This window comes from Mastomys coucha, unplaced genomic scaffold, assembly GCF_008632895.1.
Source record: "Mastomys coucha isolate ucsf_1 unplaced genomic scaffold, UCSF_Mcou_1 pScaffold15, whole genome shotgun sequence".
NCBI classification, from domain to species: domain Eukaryota; kingdom Metazoa; phylum Chordata; class Mammalia; order Rodentia; family Muridae; genus Mastomys; species Mastomys coucha.
This window is the reverse complement of record NW_022196897.1, coordinates 146,735,134-146,756,474: the sequence shown is the minus strand read 5'-3', so window position 1 is coordinate 146,756,474 and position 21,341 is coordinate 146,735,134. Positions and strand designations below refer to the sequence as shown.

General features: G+C 49.9%; 1 protein-coding gene across 2 annotated transcripts in view; it reads right to left on the bottom strand.

The window, feature by feature from the left end:
- Positions 1 to 1,877: 1,877 nt before the first annotated feature.
- Plcg1 (phospholipase C gamma 1) overlaps positions 1,878 to 21,341 on the bottom strand; it is a 32,029-nt gene continuing 12,565 nt past the window's right edge. The window contains exons 3-33 of one of the 2 annotated variants that reach the window (XM_031372601.1): positions 16,839 to 16,991; positions 16,637 to 16,730; positions 16,440 to 16,487; positions 14,076 to 14,160; positions 13,898 to 13,981; positions 13,666 to 13,700; positions 13,441 to 13,513; positions 13,258 to 13,359; positions 12,939 to 13,057; positions 12,765 to 12,850; positions 12,570 to 12,690; positions 11,805 to 11,973; positions 11,595 to 11,717; positions 11,415 to 11,516; positions 11,148 to 11,335; positions 10,675 to 10,875; positions 10,478 to 10,597; positions 10,219 to 10,399; positions 9,318 to 9,395; positions 8,469 to 8,572; positions 8,145 to 8,241; positions 7,830 to 7,899; positions 7,008 to 7,165; positions 5,581 to 5,677; positions 5,227 to 5,451; positions 5,001 to 5,149; positions 3,945 to 4,059; positions 3,693 to 3,854; positions 3,511 to 3,599; positions 3,239 to 3,423; positions 1,878 to 3,067 (exon numbers count right to left, since the gene is read on the bottom strand). In XM_031372601.1, the coding sequence (XP_031228461.1) occupies positions 3,025 to 3,067; positions 3,239 to 3,423; positions 3,511 to 3,599; positions 3,693 to 3,854; positions 3,945 to 4,059; positions 5,001 to 5,149; positions 5,227 to 5,451; positions 5,581 to 5,677; positions 7,008 to 7,165; positions 7,830 to 7,899; positions 8,145 to 8,241; positions 8,469 to 8,572; positions 9,318 to 9,395; positions 10,219 to 10,399; positions 10,478 to 10,597; positions 10,675 to 10,875; positions 11,148 to 11,335; positions 11,415 to 11,516; positions 11,595 to 11,717; positions 11,805 to 11,973; positions 12,570 to 12,690; positions 12,765 to 12,850; positions 12,939 to 13,057; positions 13,258 to 13,359; positions 13,441 to 13,513; positions 13,666 to 13,700; positions 13,898 to 13,981; positions 14,076 to 14,160; positions 16,440 to 16,487; positions 16,637 to 16,730; positions 16,839 to 16,991 (3,656 nt within the window). In that variant the 3' untranslated portion in view covers positions 1,878 to 3,024. Of the gene's footprint in view, positions 3,068 to 3,238; positions 3,424 to 3,510; positions 3,600 to 3,692; positions 3,855 to 3,944; positions 4,060 to 5,000; positions 5,150 to 5,226; positions 5,452 to 5,580; positions 5,678 to 7,007; positions 7,166 to 7,829; positions 7,900 to 8,144; positions 8,242 to 8,468; positions 8,573 to 9,317; positions 9,396 to 10,218; positions 10,400 to 10,477; positions 10,598 to 10,674; positions 10,876 to 11,147; positions 11,336 to 11,414; positions 11,517 to 11,594; positions 11,718 to 11,804; positions 11,974 to 12,569; positions 12,691 to 12,733; positions 12,851 to 12,938; positions 13,058 to 13,257; positions 13,360 to 13,440; positions 13,514 to 13,665; positions 13,701 to 13,897; positions 13,982 to 14,075; positions 14,161 to 16,439; positions 16,488 to 16,636; positions 16,731 to 16,838; positions 16,992 to 21,341 lie in introns of both variants that reach the window. The other variant, XM_031372600.1, reaches the window with a different exon arrangement.

Sequence of the window (21,341 nt, the reverse complement as noted above, 5' to 3'; positions counted from 1 at the left end):
TCTTGAGTCCTTGGTGGGCAGGTTCAGAACACACTGGTGGAGATGGCGCATCAAGCCTGTAGGGAGCTGTAGAGTCTTCCCGATAAGTCACACTGGCCCACGGATGTAAATCCTCTGGGGATTTATGTCCTAGGCAGGGGAAGCCTCTAAAGGAGAGATGCATTTAACTAGAATGCAAGGCAGGTCTGGGCTTGTTTTGGTCACTAAGTTGGTTTGATGGGGTAACCTCACACTCACTTAGCACCGTTCAGTAGATCTGATAAGGTCAAAGGTAAGGAATAAGTTGAAAGACAAGTGGTTGTTTAGTCCCAGTCCTCAGCTGAAGTTCAAGGTGAGTCTGGCCCAAAGTGAGGCCCCAGCTTTTTGTTATGGGCACAGCTACCTGTGATTTTTCTTAGTAAAGGCCACAAATTGTTTTTGCCTTTTAACCAGGGGTTTCAGTCTTATGGCAAGAGGCAGAATGTCCCTGAAATTATAGGCAGTGCTCTTTTGTTACGTGTTTTCACTGGTAACATTTAGTGATCCCTCTTCTCTTGTCCCTGACCTGCTAGCCAAAAGGAGACTTCTCTTGGCTTGTGTTCCTGGTATCACTGCCTCCTTCCAACCCCACTCTTTTGGATTCCTCTGCCAATGGTTCTCAACCTGACTTCTCATTTTCATGCTCCAGGGAGTAAGGCCCTGACAACAGTATTTCTCAGATGTGCCTGAAGATGTGTTTAGACAATGCTTGGCTGAGACTCTACAGGTCATAGCCTGATGGGTGGAAAGCAGTGTTAACCAAGCTGTCACATGGAGGGACACACTGGATGAATCTGGCAAGACAGCCCCGAGGCACGGAGATGGGTCTCAAGGATCACTCAACAGCAGTCAGGTTTACCTGGGGGCTTAAGTGATGAAACTGATCCTTAAATCTGCTCCACTAAGAAGAAACTACTACCTGAAAAGAAGGGGACAAGGAGTGAACATGGGTCTGTGAAGCTGCTCAGAAAGCAGTGCTGAGCCTCTCTGGAAGACTTGCTCAGGAAATGGAAGCATCTATTGAAAATTAAAGTGCTCAGCACCAAGCAGAGCTGTCAATATAGCAGTACTGAGTACTAGAAAACATGGCTCCTACATTCTCCTGGGCCCCAAGACTCAAGTATGAACTCAGAGCTTCTGAGGATCTGATATATTCCACCCACCATTTCCTATGTGTGGAAGGATCCTCCCCTGTGTGATGGGACAGGAAAACTTTCAATCAGTAGTTCTCAACCTTTCTAATGCTTCGGCTCTTTAATACAGCCTTTCATGTTGTAATGAACCCCACCCATAAAACTATTTCATTGCTACTTCATAACTAACTTTGCTGTTATAAATCATAATGTAAATATCTGATATTAGACCCCAAAGGGGTCACAACACACAGGTTGAAATCCACTGCTTCAGATGAAGGCTGCAGACCCAGCCATCACCCAAGTGCATATGCTATGTGACTTGAGCCAGCTTTCAGCACATGGTACACACTACTGCACTGTGGCATGGATTTGTCCTGCTCCAGCAAAGTGCTGCAGCAAAGCCTCAGCCTTCCTCAGCATGGCAGGCACAGAGGCTCTACCTGGAAGTTGAAGAGGCAAACAGAGTAGCACCTGGCAGCACATAACCAAATGCTACTTTTTTGAAGTAGGCTTCTGTGCAATAGAGACTGAGCTTCTTGCCCCTTGATGGGGTGGACTTCAGCAATACCATTAGAAGATGAGGTGGCAGAGGGGCCTCACATTTTAGAGCCACAGTTAAGAGCTGTGTGACTTTCCAAGTCTCCAGGGATATTGTACCACACTTGCTTCTAATTCTCAATTACCATGTTCTCCTGAGCCCCCAAGAAATGAACAAGTTAAAAGAAAAAGGACATGAGGATGATTTATTTGGCAGTCAGATCTTAAGAGGGCAGCAGAACTAGCAAATGGCCAACCCTGAGCCCAAATGTGGGCAGTGGGTTTGCGTGTGCTGAATGCTGGCTATGCTGAGGCACCTTTGCACCCACAGGCCTGGACCCCAGCCTCTGTTCTCAGAGGTGAGGCGTACCTTCCCAACCTTCCCATCTCCTTTGCATCTTTTTACCAACTGCACAGAAACTGCATCAAGCAGCAGCTTCATTTGGTATCTACTGCCTGACTCCACTTATCTATATCTCCATTCCTAAGGGAAAGCATATTGAGTCTTCCTTGCCATAAAAACAAAAAAGCTCACCAGGGGTAGACATTGCTCTTCTCTCTTCCTGCCCCTCCACCTCCCAGTACAACACTCCATAGCGTTGCTGTTCCCAAAGGCTCTGTGCTGGGCCTTCCCTTCCCAGGTAAGGAGCAGGACAGAATAACTTAGTTACAATACCACTGAGAAGAAAAAAAATAATACTGCTATTTTTATCATGATCCCCTGTATCTTTCAGGCTGGGTAGTGTACCAAGCCATGGGCAATGTACCCTTGTGCTGTGTCTTCCTCCTTGGGCAGAGCAGAGCCTTCTCCTTACAGGCCCTGCATTCCTCTGTCCTGGCTCCAGGGCCAAACTGCAGGGCATCTACTCTTTCACCCTGACCAGCTGTGCTTTTAAAGCTACAGGACAATGTAAACTTTGTTTCCCTGGCCCAGCAAGGCTCTTCCTCCTTCTCCTCCTTTTCCTCTTTCAGGAATGTGTCAGCAGCTCCTTGAAGCCTCCTATGCCACCAACTGAGGCAACTTCTCTTTCCAAGGGGCTTCAGCCCTAGTCCTGGCCCAAGATGGAAGGACCCACCTCCACATTCAGGGCCAGATGTGTGTGCTTAATTCGAGACACAGTACAGTTTTTTGCCTTCACCCACAGCTGGGCAGGGAGGCCCAAAACAATACATCTCATTAATGGCTTGGTTTTGTCTAGCCTTCACTGCTGGAATCCAGGCTCCAGGCTGTGAGACCAGGAAGGCTTTACAGTAGACAGCTCCCAGAGAACCCAGTTCATGGCATTCCACAGGTGGGCAGCCCCTGCTGCTCTCCAACAAGGTGGGGGCAGGACTAGAGGCGGTTGTCTCCATTGACCCGAGTCCTTCTTCGGACCCTGAACAGAAGTGAAGTGTCCTTACTGGCCTTGCAGCCAGATAGGACAACCCAAAGATACACAGTTACTGCTTTTCCACATAGGAGACAGCTGCCAAAGGATTGCTCTTTCTGGCTCCAGCACCCTTCCTCCAAGGTCCCACACTGGCCAACTGCCCCTCATCTCCCTCACCTTCGTTCCCGACTGTCAAAATGGTCTGCAAGATGCTCCTGCGAGATGCGGAAATCTTCAAATGGCTGCTGGTATCTGGCTTCAAAGGACCCTTCCCGGGCCCGGACATGGAACAGCTGGCTGGAGGCATCTGAGGCCCGTTCCCTTAGGGATATGCCACTGAAAGGACTGAGGTCACCATTCTCCTGCTCAGCAAGGGAAGTGCACAAAAGTTGAGGTCTCTTCTGCATCTCAGGGCTATGACTGAGCTCTGCTCACGCTGCTGTAGTTACCTTAGCAGAGATAATGTCAATCTTGATGAGCAGGGAGGCCAACTCCAGATCCTCACTGTAGTTGTTCTTCAAAGGCACGGCTCTGTATCCTAGGAGAAATGGTGTGCTCTCAGCCTAACAGGTGTCAAGCACGGGGGTAAGCCCCATCCTGATAGCAAGATTGTATAAGGAAGATCCCTCACCTGTCTTCAGGCCTTTTACTGGGAAAGTAGCCTGAGCCAAGAAGTTCTGGTCACTAAACATGTCTTCCTCATACACCACAAAGCGCAGAAAGGCAAACTCTGGGTTACTGATCTGGAAGTGGAAGGGCTTAGTGGGCCACACAGGGTTCAGTCCGTTGTCCACTGTGAAAGCAAGGGCAAAAGCTGAGGCCACATCAAGGGGGCGCGATCTGGGGAGAGGTCTTCAACACCCCAGGGGAATGACTCACTTACCTACAAACTCTGTCTTTTGCTTGGTGCTGTCGTACTCAGCCCCAGCCACCTCAATCTCCACAAAAGGACACACAATACCCCGGCCGTTCTTCGGCAGATGCCTGGCCCCCAGCACCTGTGAGGCAGGCAGGCAGAGATGGGGTGATGACCGTCTTTCTGCCACCAACATCCTCCCAGCAGAGAATTGGGGAGCAAATCAAGGAGGAAAATGCACCATGGAGGCAGTACGCCCCCTGCTGGGCCCTGAAGGTGCTGCCCATTAGGCCCCTCACTGTTCACTCCAGAGCAAGCTGCTGGGTGTAAAACCCTGAACTTTATTTTAGCTAAGTGTCATGTGTACTTTGCAGTCCATGTCTGTTCCAATGTGGGAATCTTTTAAATTATTCCACTTTAGGGGGAAAGTCTGGGAAGCACTAGTCATGTCCATCTGTCCATCTGTGGCTCTGTGCTCCTAAGTGTGCCCAGCTCACCATAGGCTATCCTTACTCCAGACTCTGTTCAGGCCACCCATGCTGATCCCCACAGCAAGGGCTGAGCTGACCCTTGATCACAGCGTTGCACCAGACATGGACTGGGGAGCTCTATCTAGGAACTGGGAAAGGCAAACAGGCTGCTGGGCATACTCTAGCAAGCTCAGGTTTTGGTTGGGCCTGCAGATAGGAGCCTGGCTCATCACAGGCCCCTTTTAGCCTGATTTGTGCCACTCTGGCCAGGCTCTTCCTGCCAGGTAGTGACTTTTCATAGGTTAGCCTTACCCTGACATCCTAACTCTTTTGTGCCAAAAACTGGCCACGATCAGCCATACTACCCCTAGGATCTCAACCCTCACAGAGGACCTGTAGCTGGCTTTCCTCTTCAGAAGGTTCTACTTCAAGCTCAAGAATAGTCCAAGATGAGTTCCCTTCCCCAACATAAAGCAGAAATGCTACTCAACTCCGGCTCTGTATCCTTTCCCACTTGTGCTGACCCACCTGGTTCCTACCTTCTTAGCAGGTTTAGTATCAATATTCTTCATAACCCTTTCCCACCCTAAAGCACCCAGATGAATATACCCACCTCAATGTAAATGACACAGGGATCCAGACCTCGGAGACTGCTCTTATCAAAGGGGTCAAAGGCTTCGTCTCTCATGGTGCTTGGCTGCAGCACATAGCCACAATGCCCACCAGCCATGAAGAGGGCCTGGTTCATCTGCATAGGCTTGTCTGGAAGAGTGGGATTACAACACTGTTCCAGTGGAACTGCCCTAATTCTCTCTCCCCACCCACAAAGACTCCCTCACCTGGGGTCTGAAAATTGAGTGCTACAAGCTGGCTGCCGCAGATCCACATGGGCAGAGGATCATAATTGGAGGAGTCCAGCCTTTGGCCCTTAGGGTAGATTCGAGAGAGCTGCAGCCGGTTGTACTGGAGGAACTTCTTGCCTTTGGCCTTGTTCACATACTTCTCAGCCTTTGTTTCCGGAAAGGAGGACATGTCCCGGTAACAAGCACGTTCTGTGCCAATCTCTGAGGCAAACAGTGAGAACGTGTATAGAGCGGCCCCTTGTGCAGTGTATGTAAGGGAAAGGGTATTAAACACCACTCTCACACCACCAGCCCTCAGCACATGCACACCACACCTGGCCCCAGCCTTACTCTCTTCATCAAAGGGAACAGGCCGGCAGTAGACCACAAGCTCAGAAAGCTCCAAGGCGATCTTCTTCCTCCTCTCCATCATCTTCCCCTCAGTAAGCTGGTGACACACACAAGGCCCAGGATGAGCCCTGCCCAGGAGAAGGAAGCCCCTGCCGGCCTTGAGTACACACACACTTCAGGTGTTCTGAGGCCCTCTCCTCACCTTGCACATTTTAAACAGCAGCAGACACTAAACAAAACTACTGGCCCCCAGTTTTATCCAAAAATTATCTCTTCATCTCCACAGATACAGTTGTTCCCCAACCATCCTGGTGTGGAAGTCTCACCATAACTTACGTGCCAACTGACCTCATATGGGGCTAATGTGGGCAAGGCCTTCCCAGTAATGCTTTCTATTATTCTTTACTTAGCCTCATCCTTCAGCAAAAACACTGCTTCCTGGTTCCCTGAAGCACTAAGGCCTTAAGCCCACTTGGCAATGTGTGTGCCTTAGATGATCTTACCACCTCATGTCCCCATGGCCAATGCCACCTTCCTCCTCCCATTCCTGATCTTAGCTGCAGCCTACTCAGATACTCCCCAGGCTGCTCTTTGTAGTCTCCTCCTTCAGGGGCTCCTGTATTTATAATCTTTCTTTTCATTCCAGGCTAGACCCAGGATCTAGCCCTTCAGCCACTGGATCTTTCAGTGCCTTGCCCTCCAGGGCACACTAACAAAATCCTCAGCATTCTATCTATTCCCTAGTCTCAAATCTGCTCACCAGTTACCCTGGGGGGACAGGCTCTAAGTAGAAGTTCCCATACATCTGGAAGAGGCCTCCTCCAGAAAGCTGGCCCTTCCAAATACATGCTACCCACTATCTACAAACTCCAATTCCCACTCTGAATTCCCTACAACCCACTGCCATCCAATCTTCTTATGCCACTAGCAGACCTCAATAGTGTCACTAGGCATTTCTGCTGCTGCTAAAGCCAGAGGACACCATTCTTACCATACCTCTGTGGCCCTCAGCATAGCAAAGTTACACTGCTGTGGGTATCTGGGGTATCTGTGACTTTTCTGCCCCCATCCCAGACCCATACTCTGTTACAAATGTTTACCTAAGCCCTCTTCCTACCTTTACCACCTCATCTCTCCTAAGCCTGACTCCACTCCTGCCGCCAGCCCAGGACCTCTCTTATCTCTTGCCTTATAAGAACTCATTCAGGTGATCCAGAGTACTTCATGTTCACCATTGCCTAAGCCCATCCATCACAATCCTGTCTTGAGTCTGTTCTTTTGGGTGCCTTATCTAAGACCAGGCCACATCAGTTACCTTCTCTAGAGGAACTAGCTGGGGGATGGAGGCCTCAGCTCCCGGGCAGGCCCACATGTTGCTTGCCCTCACAGACCTCAGTAGCACCTTGTAAGCTGTGGCAGGTTCTCACCCTGGCATCTGCAGTCTGGGCAACTTCTCGGATCTTTTTCACCCAGTCCTGCAGCTCCTCCTGTGAGTCAGCTGCAACATCTAGGGACCACTGAGCCACTGACGGCATGCTGATGGAGAAGACGAAGAGCCGGTTGTTTTTGCCCTCAGGACGAATGGCTGTTGGAGGTAAAATAATACAGGGCTAGGAATGCTCTCTTTGTCCTTTCTAATGCTGTAAACCCTTCAATATAGTTCCAACCATAAAATTATTTCATTGCTACTTCATAATTTTGCTATTTATGAATCGTACTACAAATAACTGGTATGTGGCATATCTGATACACAAGCCCTGTGAAAGGGTGGTTAGGCCCCCAAAGGGGTTGAAACCCACAGGTTGAAAACCAAAGCCATAGACGCTGGTTCAAAGGAATTCATTCCATCTCTTCCTGGTCAAAGTTATAAGCAGGAAAAACTGGTGTATAGATCCAATTTACAGAGGACACTGTAGCTCAGACACACCAGAATAGTTATGGTAGGGCCAAGGCTCCAACCCAGCTGTGACTCATGCCCCTTCCTTGGACCCATGCATTTTAACACCCACCCTAACCCATCTCCAAGCTCCTGTCACAACACCGTGGTCTAAACCATTAGGACTGGATGTCAGCCTGTCGACATCTCTGCCAACTTTTGACTCCATTGTACTTGGCACAGGGTAAAATTTGGGGATGACAAAGGAGTCTGGGATTTCCAGAGTATAAGAGTAGCCTCTGGGGACTCAGCCACTGGCTTCCTCTACCCTGACACTTACGAGGAATCTCGAGCTAAAGGAGGTAGAGCTCACCGATCTGGCAGGCTGGCACGTCTAAGACCCCTCGCAGCAAGTCCCCCAGAGGGCTGTTCTCATCCAGGTGCTGTAGGAAGCAAAACCACAGGAGGTCATCATGGCTGCCACTTGCTAACTGAGGGGACTTTTTGACGATCTTTTGGTTTTACTCATGACCAGCCAAGCATGACATAGGTATAACAGAGATTAGAGTGTGGCCACACAGGATATGTGGCTCACAGATGACAGGAAGGCCTGGGTGTGATAGACACATCAAAAGAGAACCTGAGGACAGGGAAACAAACCTGTGACACAATGTGGTTGCAGACATACCTCCCTCTCTGGCTCTAGGACTGCTGGATTGATCATCTCTTCCACATAGTTTGAGGGGAACCACAGCTGCTTCTTCCCACCATAATCCCCTCGCCACCTGTGGAAGTCACAGGGTACCAACTCCAGCAACAACCCAAATTCTCACAGGATCTTCCTGGGGGGTTCCCACATGTAAGTCAGACCAAGGCAGACACTACTAATGAACATGAGACAGATAACTCTCAAAGTATACTGTCACAAGTGCTTTCAGTGACAGCTCTACAGAGGCCCTGGACTCCTGTCCCACTACACCACAGGATTTCTAGCCTGGATGGCCTGTCTTACCAGCCACCATCTTGCTTTTCCACATTCTGGATAATGGCACTCTTGGTAAAGGTCAGTTCATCCTCTCTCTGGGCCTTGTAGTCAAAGAGGGCTTTAACTGCACACTGCAGAGGAAAGACAATGGGATTGTGTGGAGTAAAACAAAGGGGCACTCCCCAGCCCTTGACCCAGTCCAGCACATGTACATACATGTGCCTGGGCTTACGCTAGTGGGAAGTATCACTGTTGGCAAGTGACCCTAGACACAGTTCTCAGTGCTATCTTGTGGGAGTTTCAGAACAAACAGGATGGGAAGACAGAGGGTTTTCTCCAGGGAAATTCTTGGCCGCCCAGGTGGAGTCTTTGGTACTCTGTCTGGGGTCTGCTCCCAGAAGTCAGGGCTAAGGTCCAGTAAGAGTAAGTGTGCAGCCCTGTGTAGCTCCCTACATAGTTAGGACCCTTACTCGTCTCTGATGATAATTCTGGCTAAGAGTCACGGCAATGTGCTACATTAAAGAAAAGGTCAAAACCAAGAAGATCCTAAGATCTTCATAATGAAGGAAATGGCTGGACAGTGTGCCATCTGGCCCCTGTTCTACTACCCAAGGAAGACATGGGGATCACACTGAAGAGATAGTGACAAAGGGCCAGTTCTAACCCAAGACACGGGCTATAAAGTGGTTGAGCCCTGGAGATTTATGGTCATTTACCAACCACACACCTTACAATCTCTTGAGCCTCAGAAAACCACAACTAACACTTGCTTCTCCACACCTACCACAAAAGGGCCCAGAATACAGAAATATAAGCCCCGAACAGTAGGGGACCTCTCCTTCCTTGTGGCTTTCTGTGCCAAGAACAGATATTTACCTTGAAAGTTGGCATAGGGTTTGCCTCCACATAGAAACCAGGGTTGCGGCCCTCGTACAGTGCCCCATAATCAGGTTCCTGGAAACAGGACACATTGCGATCTATTACCACCCTGGAACTGCACCCCCGAAGTGCGGCTACTAGCTCCCACTTGCCCAGTTTCTGAAGCACAGCTGGCCTCTTCTACAGGACATCTGCCCCAGCTCACTGGTCCCTGGCCTATTAGAATCCCCCTTCTCAACTTACAAAGGGAGGGTGACTGTAGGGACTTGATCCCACACTCCTTTCTGTACTCTTACCCAACATCTACCACTGTGGTTCCTGAACACACTGAGTTACCTGCTGCTGAGCGGCCAGCAGTACCACATACTTAATGATTTGTTCAATGGCGGAGCCCAAGGTCAGAAAGAAGTCCAGCACTCATGTCTCCTGGCTGCAGGGAGCAGCATGACCCTGACCAGGTTATCATGTCATAAATGACAACTCAACCAATCCTGTGTGAGATGCCCGCCTTCTACTAAAACACTGATCCATGACTCTTGGCACTTCTGTACTTCCCCTCAGAGCCTTTCCACAGAACAAACACAATTGCACATACCCTGCCTTCTGCCCCACACACTCCAGACCAAGCCCATGTGTGCACACCACGATCCATGTGAGCTCCCAGACCTTGCTACCTACCCCTTAGCTCATGGGGATCTCGTCTGGATACCCAGGCACAGCTCAGGTGCCACTTCCTCCAGCTACACACCATGGCTCCCAGTTACTCCTAGAGCTCTCATGTGAACTTGAAAACACCCCAAGATGAGTTTTCAGCACAGATAGCTGGTTACCTGTGAATGTCCTCTAACTATACTGGTGTACCCTGCTCCCCTCCCCACCCCATCCCCGGCCTTCTCACAGCTGTCCCAATCTTCTCCAGTGCCTCCTCATTGATGGGGTAGCGCAGCTTCATTTTGCGGTACAGGGGGTGCTTCTCATAGTAGCTGATGAGGTCAACAAGGCTGTCAAACTCAGAGTTCCCCAGCATCACAGTCTGGCCTTCCTGCTGTACTCGGCAGTGCTTGATCTTTCCCTCAGCCCTTCACAATGACAGGACAGTCAGCAAGAAAGACAGCCCAGACCCGAGCAAGAACCCACAGCTATCCAGCATGCCTCACCGGAAAGAGATGGCATATGAGTTAGGCTCGTTGCGTTTCCGCACCAGGAAGGCCCCATCCCTGGGCACTCGCATCAGCATATGTTCAGCCTGAGCTCTAGTCAGGCTTGCGTGGTACCACCTGAAAATCAACAGAGTTAGGCCCTGACCAGTCAGTCCTACCATTACCCCTGCTCTCCTCCCTGTCCCTCTCCTCACTCTTTGCTCTCATGGGCATTCGTCTGTGGAACAGGCTCTGAAAGGCGCATCTCAAACTCATTGCAGCGCAGGGGTACTTGCTGATAATGTGTGATGAGGTCATAGAGAGAGTCAAAGACAAGGTTATCTGTCAAGAAGAACTTAGGAGTCCCAGCATCCTGCCGGGAGTGGATACGGCAGTGCTGGACTTTCCCATTCCGCCTGAGGGAAGACAAGATGGGAGAGGAATCAAAAACAGGAATACGTAACTAGGCAAGGCATAACATTTTAAAAAGGGGGGCCATTCTCCAAGGAAGCTTGGAAGAAGACATACACATCAAACATGCATGTTTAAGTTCACACATGCCTGTGTAAGAATGAATTATGTTCTATGGAAAATCTAGACCCAAGGCTAAAATGTTAACCAATTATGTCTAGGTACAGTCTATTGCATACACAGATTAAACATGGGTATGATGCTAGATGTGGGTTACCAGAAAGATAGCGTGTAGTCACCCACGAAGGTCTCACTTTCTCGCACCAGGAAGGAGCCATCAGGAGCCCCAGTCTCTATGCAGTACTCAGTGAGCAGGCGCTCGGCAATGTGCCGCCCATCGCGCCCAGCCCCGAGCTTCCCATGGAACCACTTCTCACTCGAGTGCAGCTCTGTGCTGCCGCTGGCCTAGACAGGACGACAGCAAACATACCCAGTAACTGTCAAGTTCTCATTCAGCTGAACCCACGCCCTTCAACAATTCTACCTCCTTTGGCTCCTCTTCATCCTCATTGCCCTGGTCACTGCTGGTCTCCTCAGAGTAGTAGATCTTGCTGCTAGTCAGAACAAAGTAGTGGGGATACCACTCCTAGAAGAGCCCAAAGGGGACTTGTAAGCCAGAGTTCAATATACTGCCCTACCATGTCCAGGCTCAGCGAGAGCTCACATGATTCACGGGGTCCTCCAAGTAGAGGATACCATTCTTGATGGAGTTACTGATGTCATTCTCTGAGTACATCACAGATGTAGGCACCTCCTCATAGGCACTGCCCTCAGCCAGCTTCTTGTGCTGTGGAAGCAGACCAGGTTATGGGAAAACCATTCCACACCCAGCCCATCTCCTAATGCAAGGTTTCTACTACCAACAATGCCATACCTTAATAAGGATCTTCCTCTTGAGCTGGTTGGGAGAAGGAAGCCCATCAGCAGCAATATCCACAGGCTTGGTAAGGAGTGTGTCGCCAAGCACCTTTCTGAAGTGCTGAGCCATGTTTCTCTGCTGGGCAATGCTGCAGTGGTCCTCAATGGACAGGATGACTGGGTACCTAAAGGCAACGGGCCAGGACAGTGACACTGCTGCTACAGTTATGCTGCTTCAAACCTCAGTGCAGACAGTTCCTTACAGAGTGAAATAAAGAGTCAAGGGCCCGGGGCACCTTATCCACAGGACCCCTCTGAGGAGAGGGAGCTCCTGAATTGGGGTGGGGGCACATCAGGAGGCAGCTGGGAGGCAGTGGGAAACAAGTAGTGGCAAATGTTGCAAAAGGGAGCCTCTGAGTTACTGAGGTTGGCCTAGGAAAAGACATTCCACACAAAATAGGTCAGGAAAGATGCAAATTAGCCCCCAAAATGCAGTGTGAGGATCCTTTCAGTGCAGTGGGGACTACAGGCCTGGTGATAGCTAGCAACTGAGAATAGCTCATAGGAAACATTCTCTTGTGGGCAATGAAGGAAAAAGGAGATAACCTGAGAGAATGAGATACACTTCAGTGCTAGCCAGAGATGCAGGGAGCAGAGTCATGAACTCAGGAAACTGGCTGGAGTAAGAGCAGAGGAGACAGGAGTGGGGGCAAGCCATGCGAGGGATCCCAGGAGTGAAAGGACCTTCCGGAGATTGCCCGTGACCTCCACGCCTGCTCACTCTGAGGCTACGAAAGCATGCTCCTTGATGGTGTGCAGGACGTCTGAGAACTTGATCTTGGTGGTGAGAGTATGCCCATGGTAAATGACTGGCATCCCATCCGGCCCATCCCAGCAGTCCACTAGGGAACAATATCATCATGGTCAAACAGGCAGGCTGCTCACCTTCCCTCTCCAAACCTTAGACCCAACGTACACTCAATGCAGCGACAGCCCATCCTTAGGCAGCGAGCATAGGCTTCCAGGGAGGACTCGCTGGAGAACTGGTCCCCGGTCAGGTACCTGGATAAGCAAGGAGAGGTACATATGGTCTGGTGGGCCTTCCTCCCTCCTTAGAAAAGGCTGGATGAACAGAAAGAGGCATACTCACGTATTATGTGAGGAAGAGATCCAATAGTGAGAGAGTGGGTTGTTCATGGTATCTGGGCACACAGCATCCAGCTGTGAGTTCCACACACTGTTCTCTTTGGAGAACAGAAAGGTGACAAGCTACAAGAATAAATGTGGAGGAGGAAGTAAATGAGTCCTGGCTGCCACTGGGGATAGAAGTAGGTCTACAAGAGCGTGCTCAGTCTCAACTCTGCTGGCAAAGTAGGCAGTAGATTGCAGACCCAGCTTTTAGAGCACAGGTCGGCTCTGGTCACCAAGACTGTTTTCTCTAACAGAATGGTGGGGAAGGTGAGGCTCACCTCATCCAAGAAGAAGTATGGCTCCTCAATCTCTCGCAAGGGGTCTCGAAGGAAGCTGAGCATAAATTCCTGCACCTGCAGCCGGTCGACAGCCCACAGCTCCTGCCACGTAAAGAGAACATCATGGAAGAGGCCACCAATGATGAGCACACCATGCAGCCCGACTCCCTGGCCCAGCCATACCGACTGGTATTCAAGAAGGAAGCCCTGGAACTCAGAAAGGGACACCTGGCAATGCTCTGGCCGCTCTCCAGTCCTGCAGGGAGAAAACCTGGTGTATGGCAGTGGGCTGACTTGATCAATAGACAAGGGCCCTGTCTAACGTGGATACCCAGTGGTTTATTATGCCCACCCCGCCCTCATCTGAGACCACCCAGAGGGAGCCTGACTGGCTGTTCCCAAGCAGACCTCAAAGTGCTGGCTTCCAGGAAGGGAAGGTCCATCTGCAGAGAACAGAAGCTGGTCAGGAATCTGTGAGACCGTCAGGAAAGGGGCTCTTAAGAAAAGGTGAGAAGCAGATGCTGGGGGGAGGAGGGGCCTGGAATAATGGCACCCAAAAACTCCAAAGCAGGGCAGCAGGGTTATGAGAGGAGGCAGAGGAGTTGGGGCAAGAGCAGGGGAGGGTGAGAGGCTCATGCACCGTCTTCTGGGCGCTGTACATGAGGCTGCGGTACAGCTGAGCAAACTGTCCGTAGGTGATGTCCCCGCTGCGCTGTTCGAGGTCCTACATGGACAGAGCAGGACTGCCAGTCAGGCCCCTTATTAGGAGTCACTGGCCTCCCCTGCCTTGCTAGAAGATAGCCCCAAGTGTCCATTACCGTCAGCCGCTCTCGGAGGAAGCGCATATTGGGGACCCGGTAGTTAACCTGTGACAGCATATTCTTCAAGTCCTTGGCTGATATACTAAGGAGAGAAAAACGGATTCCTGTTTGACTTTAGACTGATGGACAAGTAAACACCTACACTCGGGGATCTGCAGTCTGAAGAGCAACACTGTTTCAAACTTCATGGTGTGACAGATGGAAGTCCCTTCTTTTCTCTGAGCCTCAGTTTCTTCATGTGAAAGAGAAAAAGCTCAAGACTCCAGAAGTGGCCAAGCTCGGGAAAGCAGCTCAGACTGGGGGTGGGGCAGAGTAAGCCATCTCAGGCAGTTGCCTCCAGGTCTGATCTCCTGCCTGTGCAGGACAGGGCAGTGCCCACTGCCACTAACTGGGATATCCTGAGACCCAGAGCCCCCAGAATAAGCAGGAGGGAAGGAAGCATGGGCACCCCTAGCCACACATAACTGCTGCTGTCTGAGCTCACTCTTGAGGCTGGACAGTAAACTGGCTCCAGGAAAAGAACTCAGTCAGAGAGAGACAGAGGGGAAGAGAGAAAGGGGAAGGGGAAGAGGGAGGGAGACAGGGAGAGAGAGAAGAGAGCACTAGCACAGGAGCACTCTACCCTCCAGGCATGGCAGCTTGGCCTACAACAGGATGAACAAGATGGAAAAGGATGTCCTCCTGGGAGGAGTGGGGGCTGGAAAGAGGGAGTACACCCTCTTTTGGTCTAAAGCCAGGCAGGAAGAACCAAAACTCCCTAAGTAAGGCTCAGCTCTTCACCAATAGTTGAATATTCTAGAACAAGAGTTCTCAAAGTAATGCTGTGATCCTTTAATACAGTTCCTCAGGTTGTGGTGACCTTCAACTAGAAAATTATTTTATCACTATTTCAGAACTGTAACTTTGCTATTGTTACGACTCCTAAAGTAAATGTCTGGTATGCAGAAAGGTGACTCCTGGAAAAGGTTCATTCAACCCTCCTAAAGGGGTGGAGACCCACAGGTTGAGAACCAATGCTCTGCAGGGAGCACTAGGTCACCTGACCCTCTGTTCCTCCCCTCCCCCCCAATCATACAAGCACGCTGCTCCTTCCACCTTGCCATACTTACTCTGCAATTGTTGCCCCTCCCCACTATGTAAAACTTTTTATTTTAAAGATTTATATATTTATTTTATTATTTATATGAGTACATTGTTGCTTTCTTCAGACACACCAGAAGAGAGCATCAGATCCCAATACAGATGGTTGTGAGCCACCATGAGGTTGCTGGGAATTGAACTCAGGATCTCTGGAAGAGCAGTCAGTGCTCCTAACCACTGAGCCATCTCTCCAGCACTATGTAAAACTCTTACAAGACTCTCCTGCACTCTCTTTATGCCTCTAAGCTGCTCACCATGGGCTGAAGCTACCTACCCACAATGTTATTACACATAAGGGTAAACGTACTCCTCCTTCCCTAGCTTCTCATATGGAAGTGGTCTGGAGCTGGCCGCTGGACTTCTTCCCTTTTCTTGCTATCTGGGTCCATGAGTTTTTATCTGGGACCCCAAGACTTTCCATTTCATCTGTCCACACCCCTGTGTCACTACCTCCAGCCCTACCTCCTCATTTGAACTCATTCTACCAGCCTGGTGACTCCATACCTCTCTACCTGGGCATCTATTATGCACCATAAAACTTACACCCACACTGGACCATAAGCTCCACAGTGTTCCTCCCACTGTCTTCTTGTTTCAGCCAATGGCAACTTTACTTTCCAGTTGCTCAAGTCAAACACCTATTGATCTCTGTCTTTCAGATGCAATTTTAAACAAATATAGCCCAATGGTGGTGGGTGGGGGCACCTCTAGGCTGGTATTCGTGGACTCTATAAGAAAGCAGGCTGCGTAAGCTATGTACTCTTCCATGGCCTCTGCATAAGCTCCTGCCTCCAGGTTTCTGCCATGTTTGAGTTCCTGACCTGGCTTCCTTTGGTGATGAACAGCAATGAAGAAGCTAATTAAGCTGAATAAACCCCTGCCTCCCCAAGTTGCTTGTTCATGGTTTTTCACTCCAGCAGTAGTAAGCCTATCTAGGGCACTGAGGAAACTCTAGGTCAGAGCAGGGCATTCCTCTACATGTCCCATGGCTTCCTGCCTCTGGGGTCTATCAGAGAGAGGGCCCTGCAATAGCACAAAGCTGCGCTGCCACTCTAAGACCCAGAACCAGCTTTGTACCCCATGCTCAGCAACATGAACGACTTTTGTGTCAGAACCCCAATCCCTCCCAGTGTAACTCAGTTCTCTGCTCTGGGCCCTCTGGCTCCAACGTTCTGGGTGCCTCTACCCACTGGTTAGGCATCTCCTCAGCTTAGCACCTACCGATCCTCTCGGTTACGATCCACTGAGTAGAACTGCTTCCGGAGCCACCTGAAGAAAGAGAGAAGCCAGAGGTCAGGGTCTCTTCTCCTCCAGCTAAGTTAAAGCAGTTACTGTTTGCACAGGGGACCTGACGTCTCTGCCTCTTTTCCCTGGGTTCCAGGATACCTAGTTTTAACCACATGAACATGGGTTTTTACCTCTCAATTTGCAGCGGTGTGGCTGCTTGCAGTGTATCCTCCATCAGCCAAGTTAAGCCCTTGATCCACATGTTCACTTCATCCTCAGATGTGGCTGTGAGCAGAGCAACAGCTGAGCCAAGGGCACATATCTCCCACAAGAGAAGTGCAGCTGGGCTTCCCCTTACCTATACCCCAACTCCTCTAAGCCCATGTCTCCCACCTTGCAGGCTCAAGGTCTTCAGGCGGAATTCCATTCCATAGAGGATGACAAAGCAGTGTGACTGATCTGGCCGGAAGGCCGGGTCTTCTTGGTAGCGGTCAAAGTCCCTGGAAGTCTTCCCTGGGCGGATCTCCTTGATTTCACGGATATCAACTGGGAAGATAGTAAAGGCCAAGGTCAAGCTAGGGTCCTCAGTCAGCATCAAAGGGAGCCTAGCCTGCTCTTCTCCGTCATTTCCACGCCCCCTTCTTCAGGGACTGGACCACAGAGGCAACTCCTTCTCTGAGACAGACTGAACACACTCACTCAATTACCCCAGTGACAGAGTTGGGCTTATCTAAGAGTAGACCCTTTGGGTGTTGTTAAAGGAAAAGGCCTTAGAGACTAGGAGGTAAATATATGTGTTATCCCTGCCCTATCTATGTTCCATTGCTGGAAGTATGGGCTATACACTTAGACCTGGAAAAGAACAGGGATCCAAAGCAGTTAGTTCCTTGTGGACCACTTTCTAACACAATACATATGTAGACCCAACTGTAAAGTCCTAGAGGCTGGGCTGGGCAAGTCTAGATTGGTCTCAGAATTCCAGGCAGAACCTTGGATCCGGTCCAGAAAACTGGCAAATCCTGAAATGACCCACACCCCAGACATGCACACACAAGTCTTAGCAAAATTCTGGTTTAGGCCCAGGCTGTCCAAGAATGTCTTTGCTGTGCAGCTTGGTATCCTTATCTCAGTTACAAAGGTATTCTCAATTGTTCCCCTATTTTCACAAGCAAAGGTGAAGCAAATACAGGAGCCTGAGGTAAATGATAGGTACCAGCTACTAACCTGAGTGACAGACAGTAACTGTAAGCTAGTGACTCATTTAGCTCCTTCCAGTTGTAGTCTTACCAACTAAAGAGCTAAGGGTCTGACTCAGTTTCTCAGGGCTGCAAGGACTAGATTCTGGCTCTACATTACATTAACTGTGAGTCTGAGCAGAGACAACTGCCCTGAATCCACTGCTACACTTAAAAAGGGTGATAAGAACATCAGAGACGGGGCTGGCGAGATGGCTAAGTGGGTAAGAGCACTGACTGCTCTTCAGAAGGTCCTGAGTTCAGATCCCAGCAACCACATGGTGGCTCACAACCATCTGTGATGACATGCCCTCATCTGGTGTGTCTGAAGACAGCTACAGTGTATTACTCCGGAGCAAGCAGGGCTGGAGCGAGCGGGGCTGGAACAAGCAGAGGTCCTGAGTTCAATTCCCAACTGCTACAGTGTACTCATACACATAATAAATAAATAAATAAATAAATAAATAAACAAACAAACATCAGAGAGGATGCTGGCAAGGCCAAAAGTGGCCCCTGAAAGCATGGAAACTGTGTATCCCACATGAAGGGAGCTGTTCCTTAGCCAGCACTTGCTCAGCACTTAGGTCTGAGAGGTCCTGCTAGAGCTGCCCTGACTGTATACCCACTATATCCTTAAACTAGCTGGGAACCTGAACAGAAGAAAACACCAGTCCAAGAAGAGATTCAGGCTCGACAGTGAGTTTTCCCTCACCTTGGGAATTTCTTAAAATGTTCTGACCAGTCCTCCTCCTGAGTAAATTCCCCTTAGATTCTAGTTCTAAACACCAGCATGGCTGGAACATCCCAAAGGCTCCAACCAGCCCTGGAAGTCTTCTTGTCTTGTCCCTTGAGCCAGCCACAGTACCTCATCTGCCCCACCTGGAACAATGGCAAAGACTGTGGTCCCATCCCCCGCTCTGCTACCACAAGCAGCACAGGCTTTTACCGAGATCCAACTCTGCCCCCTCAGCAAAGCCCCCAGGTCTATCCTGCAGCAGGAAGTCTGAACTTTCCTGTTGGTGACCACAGTTCTCACCAACTACCTTTCCTGTAGGCCCACTCACGTTCCTCCCGTGGATATCCAACAACCTACCATAAACCTACTCCCTCTTTATAGCCTTTGAGGCTCTCATGATGAGGCTCAGAGATCTACCTTGAGTTTTTGTCTTGCCCTCTCTCTGCTCCTTTCAACACAAGTCAGGCCTACAGCAGGAACAGCAAATGTTCCTGCCCCATGCATCCTGGATCCTGGCCTGGCCAGTTCCACCACTGGACTGTCTCCTACGAGAGATCCAAATGGGAAGCTCGACCCTACAGTTATCATCCGGTCAATGCCTCAGGTTGCTATGAAATAAATGTATGTTCCTCACACTCCATGGGAGGCAGAGTCCCTTCCAGTAGCCACTGAATGCAAAATTAAGAAAAATGCAGGCTTGTGGATCTGCCAGGTAAAACGGCGTGGGGGATGGAGTGAAAGGGAGGTTTTCGACTCAGTTCTAGAGTGAGGGCGGGAGAGCTGGGTCACAAACCCACAAGTTGATAACACAGTTTCTAAAGGTGGAAGGAAGAGCTTCCATTAGGAGGAAATGCCTACATCACACACCACACAACCACCAAAAACTCTGCCCTTTGAAACAGAAACTAGAATATTCTTCCAGTGCAAAGCTATCATTCCCCTCCTACACATTCACCCACGTGTGTGCATGTACACACACCTACATGATCCACAGTTAAGGTCTTTCCTGCTGCTGCCCCCACAGGCTGTACACAATAAGGTGTATACACAATAGACAGGCACCTATAAAGTCTGTCTAAGGCTCATGCGTAGGCCACATGTGGTTCCCCTACATATATATGTGCACACGTGATGGTGTGTGCATACACATATGCTCAGTGTATATGTGCACTGAGCCAGTAGGCCCAGGTGAGCCTTAGCCTACTCTGTGTTCTACGCTGAGTCTGAAGTTAAATAGGCATAGGATTAAATAGGAACCAGGAAGGCATAGAGCAGGAAGGCCAGGCACATCACTCTTCTAAGCCCACAATGGCCACACGGATCCCTTCTTCCTCCTTCCACAAGGAGACACAGCATGGCCCTGATGCCTTCTAAGTTTATGAAGTCAGAAGGACTGAGAAGGACTTGACCTTCTAGGCCATGACAGCACAGCCTGTGTCTCAGGACAAACAGAGAGAGAGAGAGAGAGAGAGAGAGAGAGAGGGAGAGAGAGAGAGAGAGAGAGAAAGAGAGAGAAAGAGAGAGACAGAGAGAGACAGAGAGAGAGACAGAGAGAGAGACAGAGAGACAGAGAGAGAGAGCGAGAGAGAGAGCGAGCTCAGGCTCATTCCCAGCTGCTGTCACAGGGAAGAGACTCCCTTATCAGACACAGCCTCTGCTTTAGCTGCAGAAGAGGAGAAGATAACTGCCAGCCCAACCCCTGTCTGGGTGAGACCGTCTGTATGTCAGGAATGACTGTGTGCATGCATTCGCAACTAACTGCTTAGATATTCATTCCCTACGCCTGGAAGACCCATGAGCCAGCATTCCCTTCTTCTTAACAACTATGGGAGAACATCATTTGGAGGAACATTACTGAAAACATGAGTCCAGGATACCTAGAGGCCCTGATGTCCAGGGGCTGGGAAGTGAAAAGAAGATATGCGCTGAGGACAAGGGCAGATTTCCACAACCAGAGACCGTGAAGTGACAGTGGCCCAACTTCAGGCTTACCCTAATCTGAACGGGCACAGTCTAGCTAGCATAACCTTTTAGGAGCTTTGATATGCACTCTTCCAAGGACAAGGGCTCTGGGCCAAGTGAGAAGACTTACCCAGGCCTTAGGAATGGCCTGAGCTGCCTGGGAAGCAAGGGACACCCAGTCCTTTACAGTTAATCTTTATAAACTCTTATAATGAAATCAAGACTTGGTTTTTCTTTTGTTACTTCTGTTTCTGCCTTTTTTGAGATAGATAGCCCTAGATCTTGCAGTTTTCCAAATTCAGCCTCCAGAGTGCTGACATTGCTAGGTGTGAGCTACCATGATAGGCTCTTCTCAAAAAGATTTGAATAATGAGGAACCACCCACACCTATGCCAGGGACTAACATCACACGGTTGCTCTAAGACCAGACAGTCTAGTATACCAGGTAGAATCCTGGTGGTCTGTGCTCCTCCGTGCCCCTAGTGGAGACCTTCCTACTGCAAAGCTCTCAGAAAGTCTACCCTGACCAGATACTGTTCCTGAAGCTGCCAGGCCTAGCAAGAAGGACCAAGAACCACAGGGCCCTTCAACTCTAGCTATGAGGTTCTGGTAGTCCCTCACTCTTTCAGATTTAGTTTCCCAAGCTGGAAAACTGAATTCCTCACTTCACAAGATAAGGGCCTTGCTTGGAAGCACCTGTCTGTGTGCCTGGTGTTCCTGCCGTGGGTCCTATGAAAGACAGCCTTAGGGGAGCTGACACAGCTGCCTTGCCAGGGCTCTGCTTGGAGGGCAAACTCAAACCTCAAAGAGTTGTTCTGAAGATAAAGACCACCAGGAAAAGAATCCAAGCAGTTATTTCCCAGCTCACAATTGGCCTTACGAGATGAGTATCTCTGGGGCATAGGTCTCATTGATTGATTAGTATATGCAAAGATGAGCTAAGATACTACTTCCTGCGTCTGT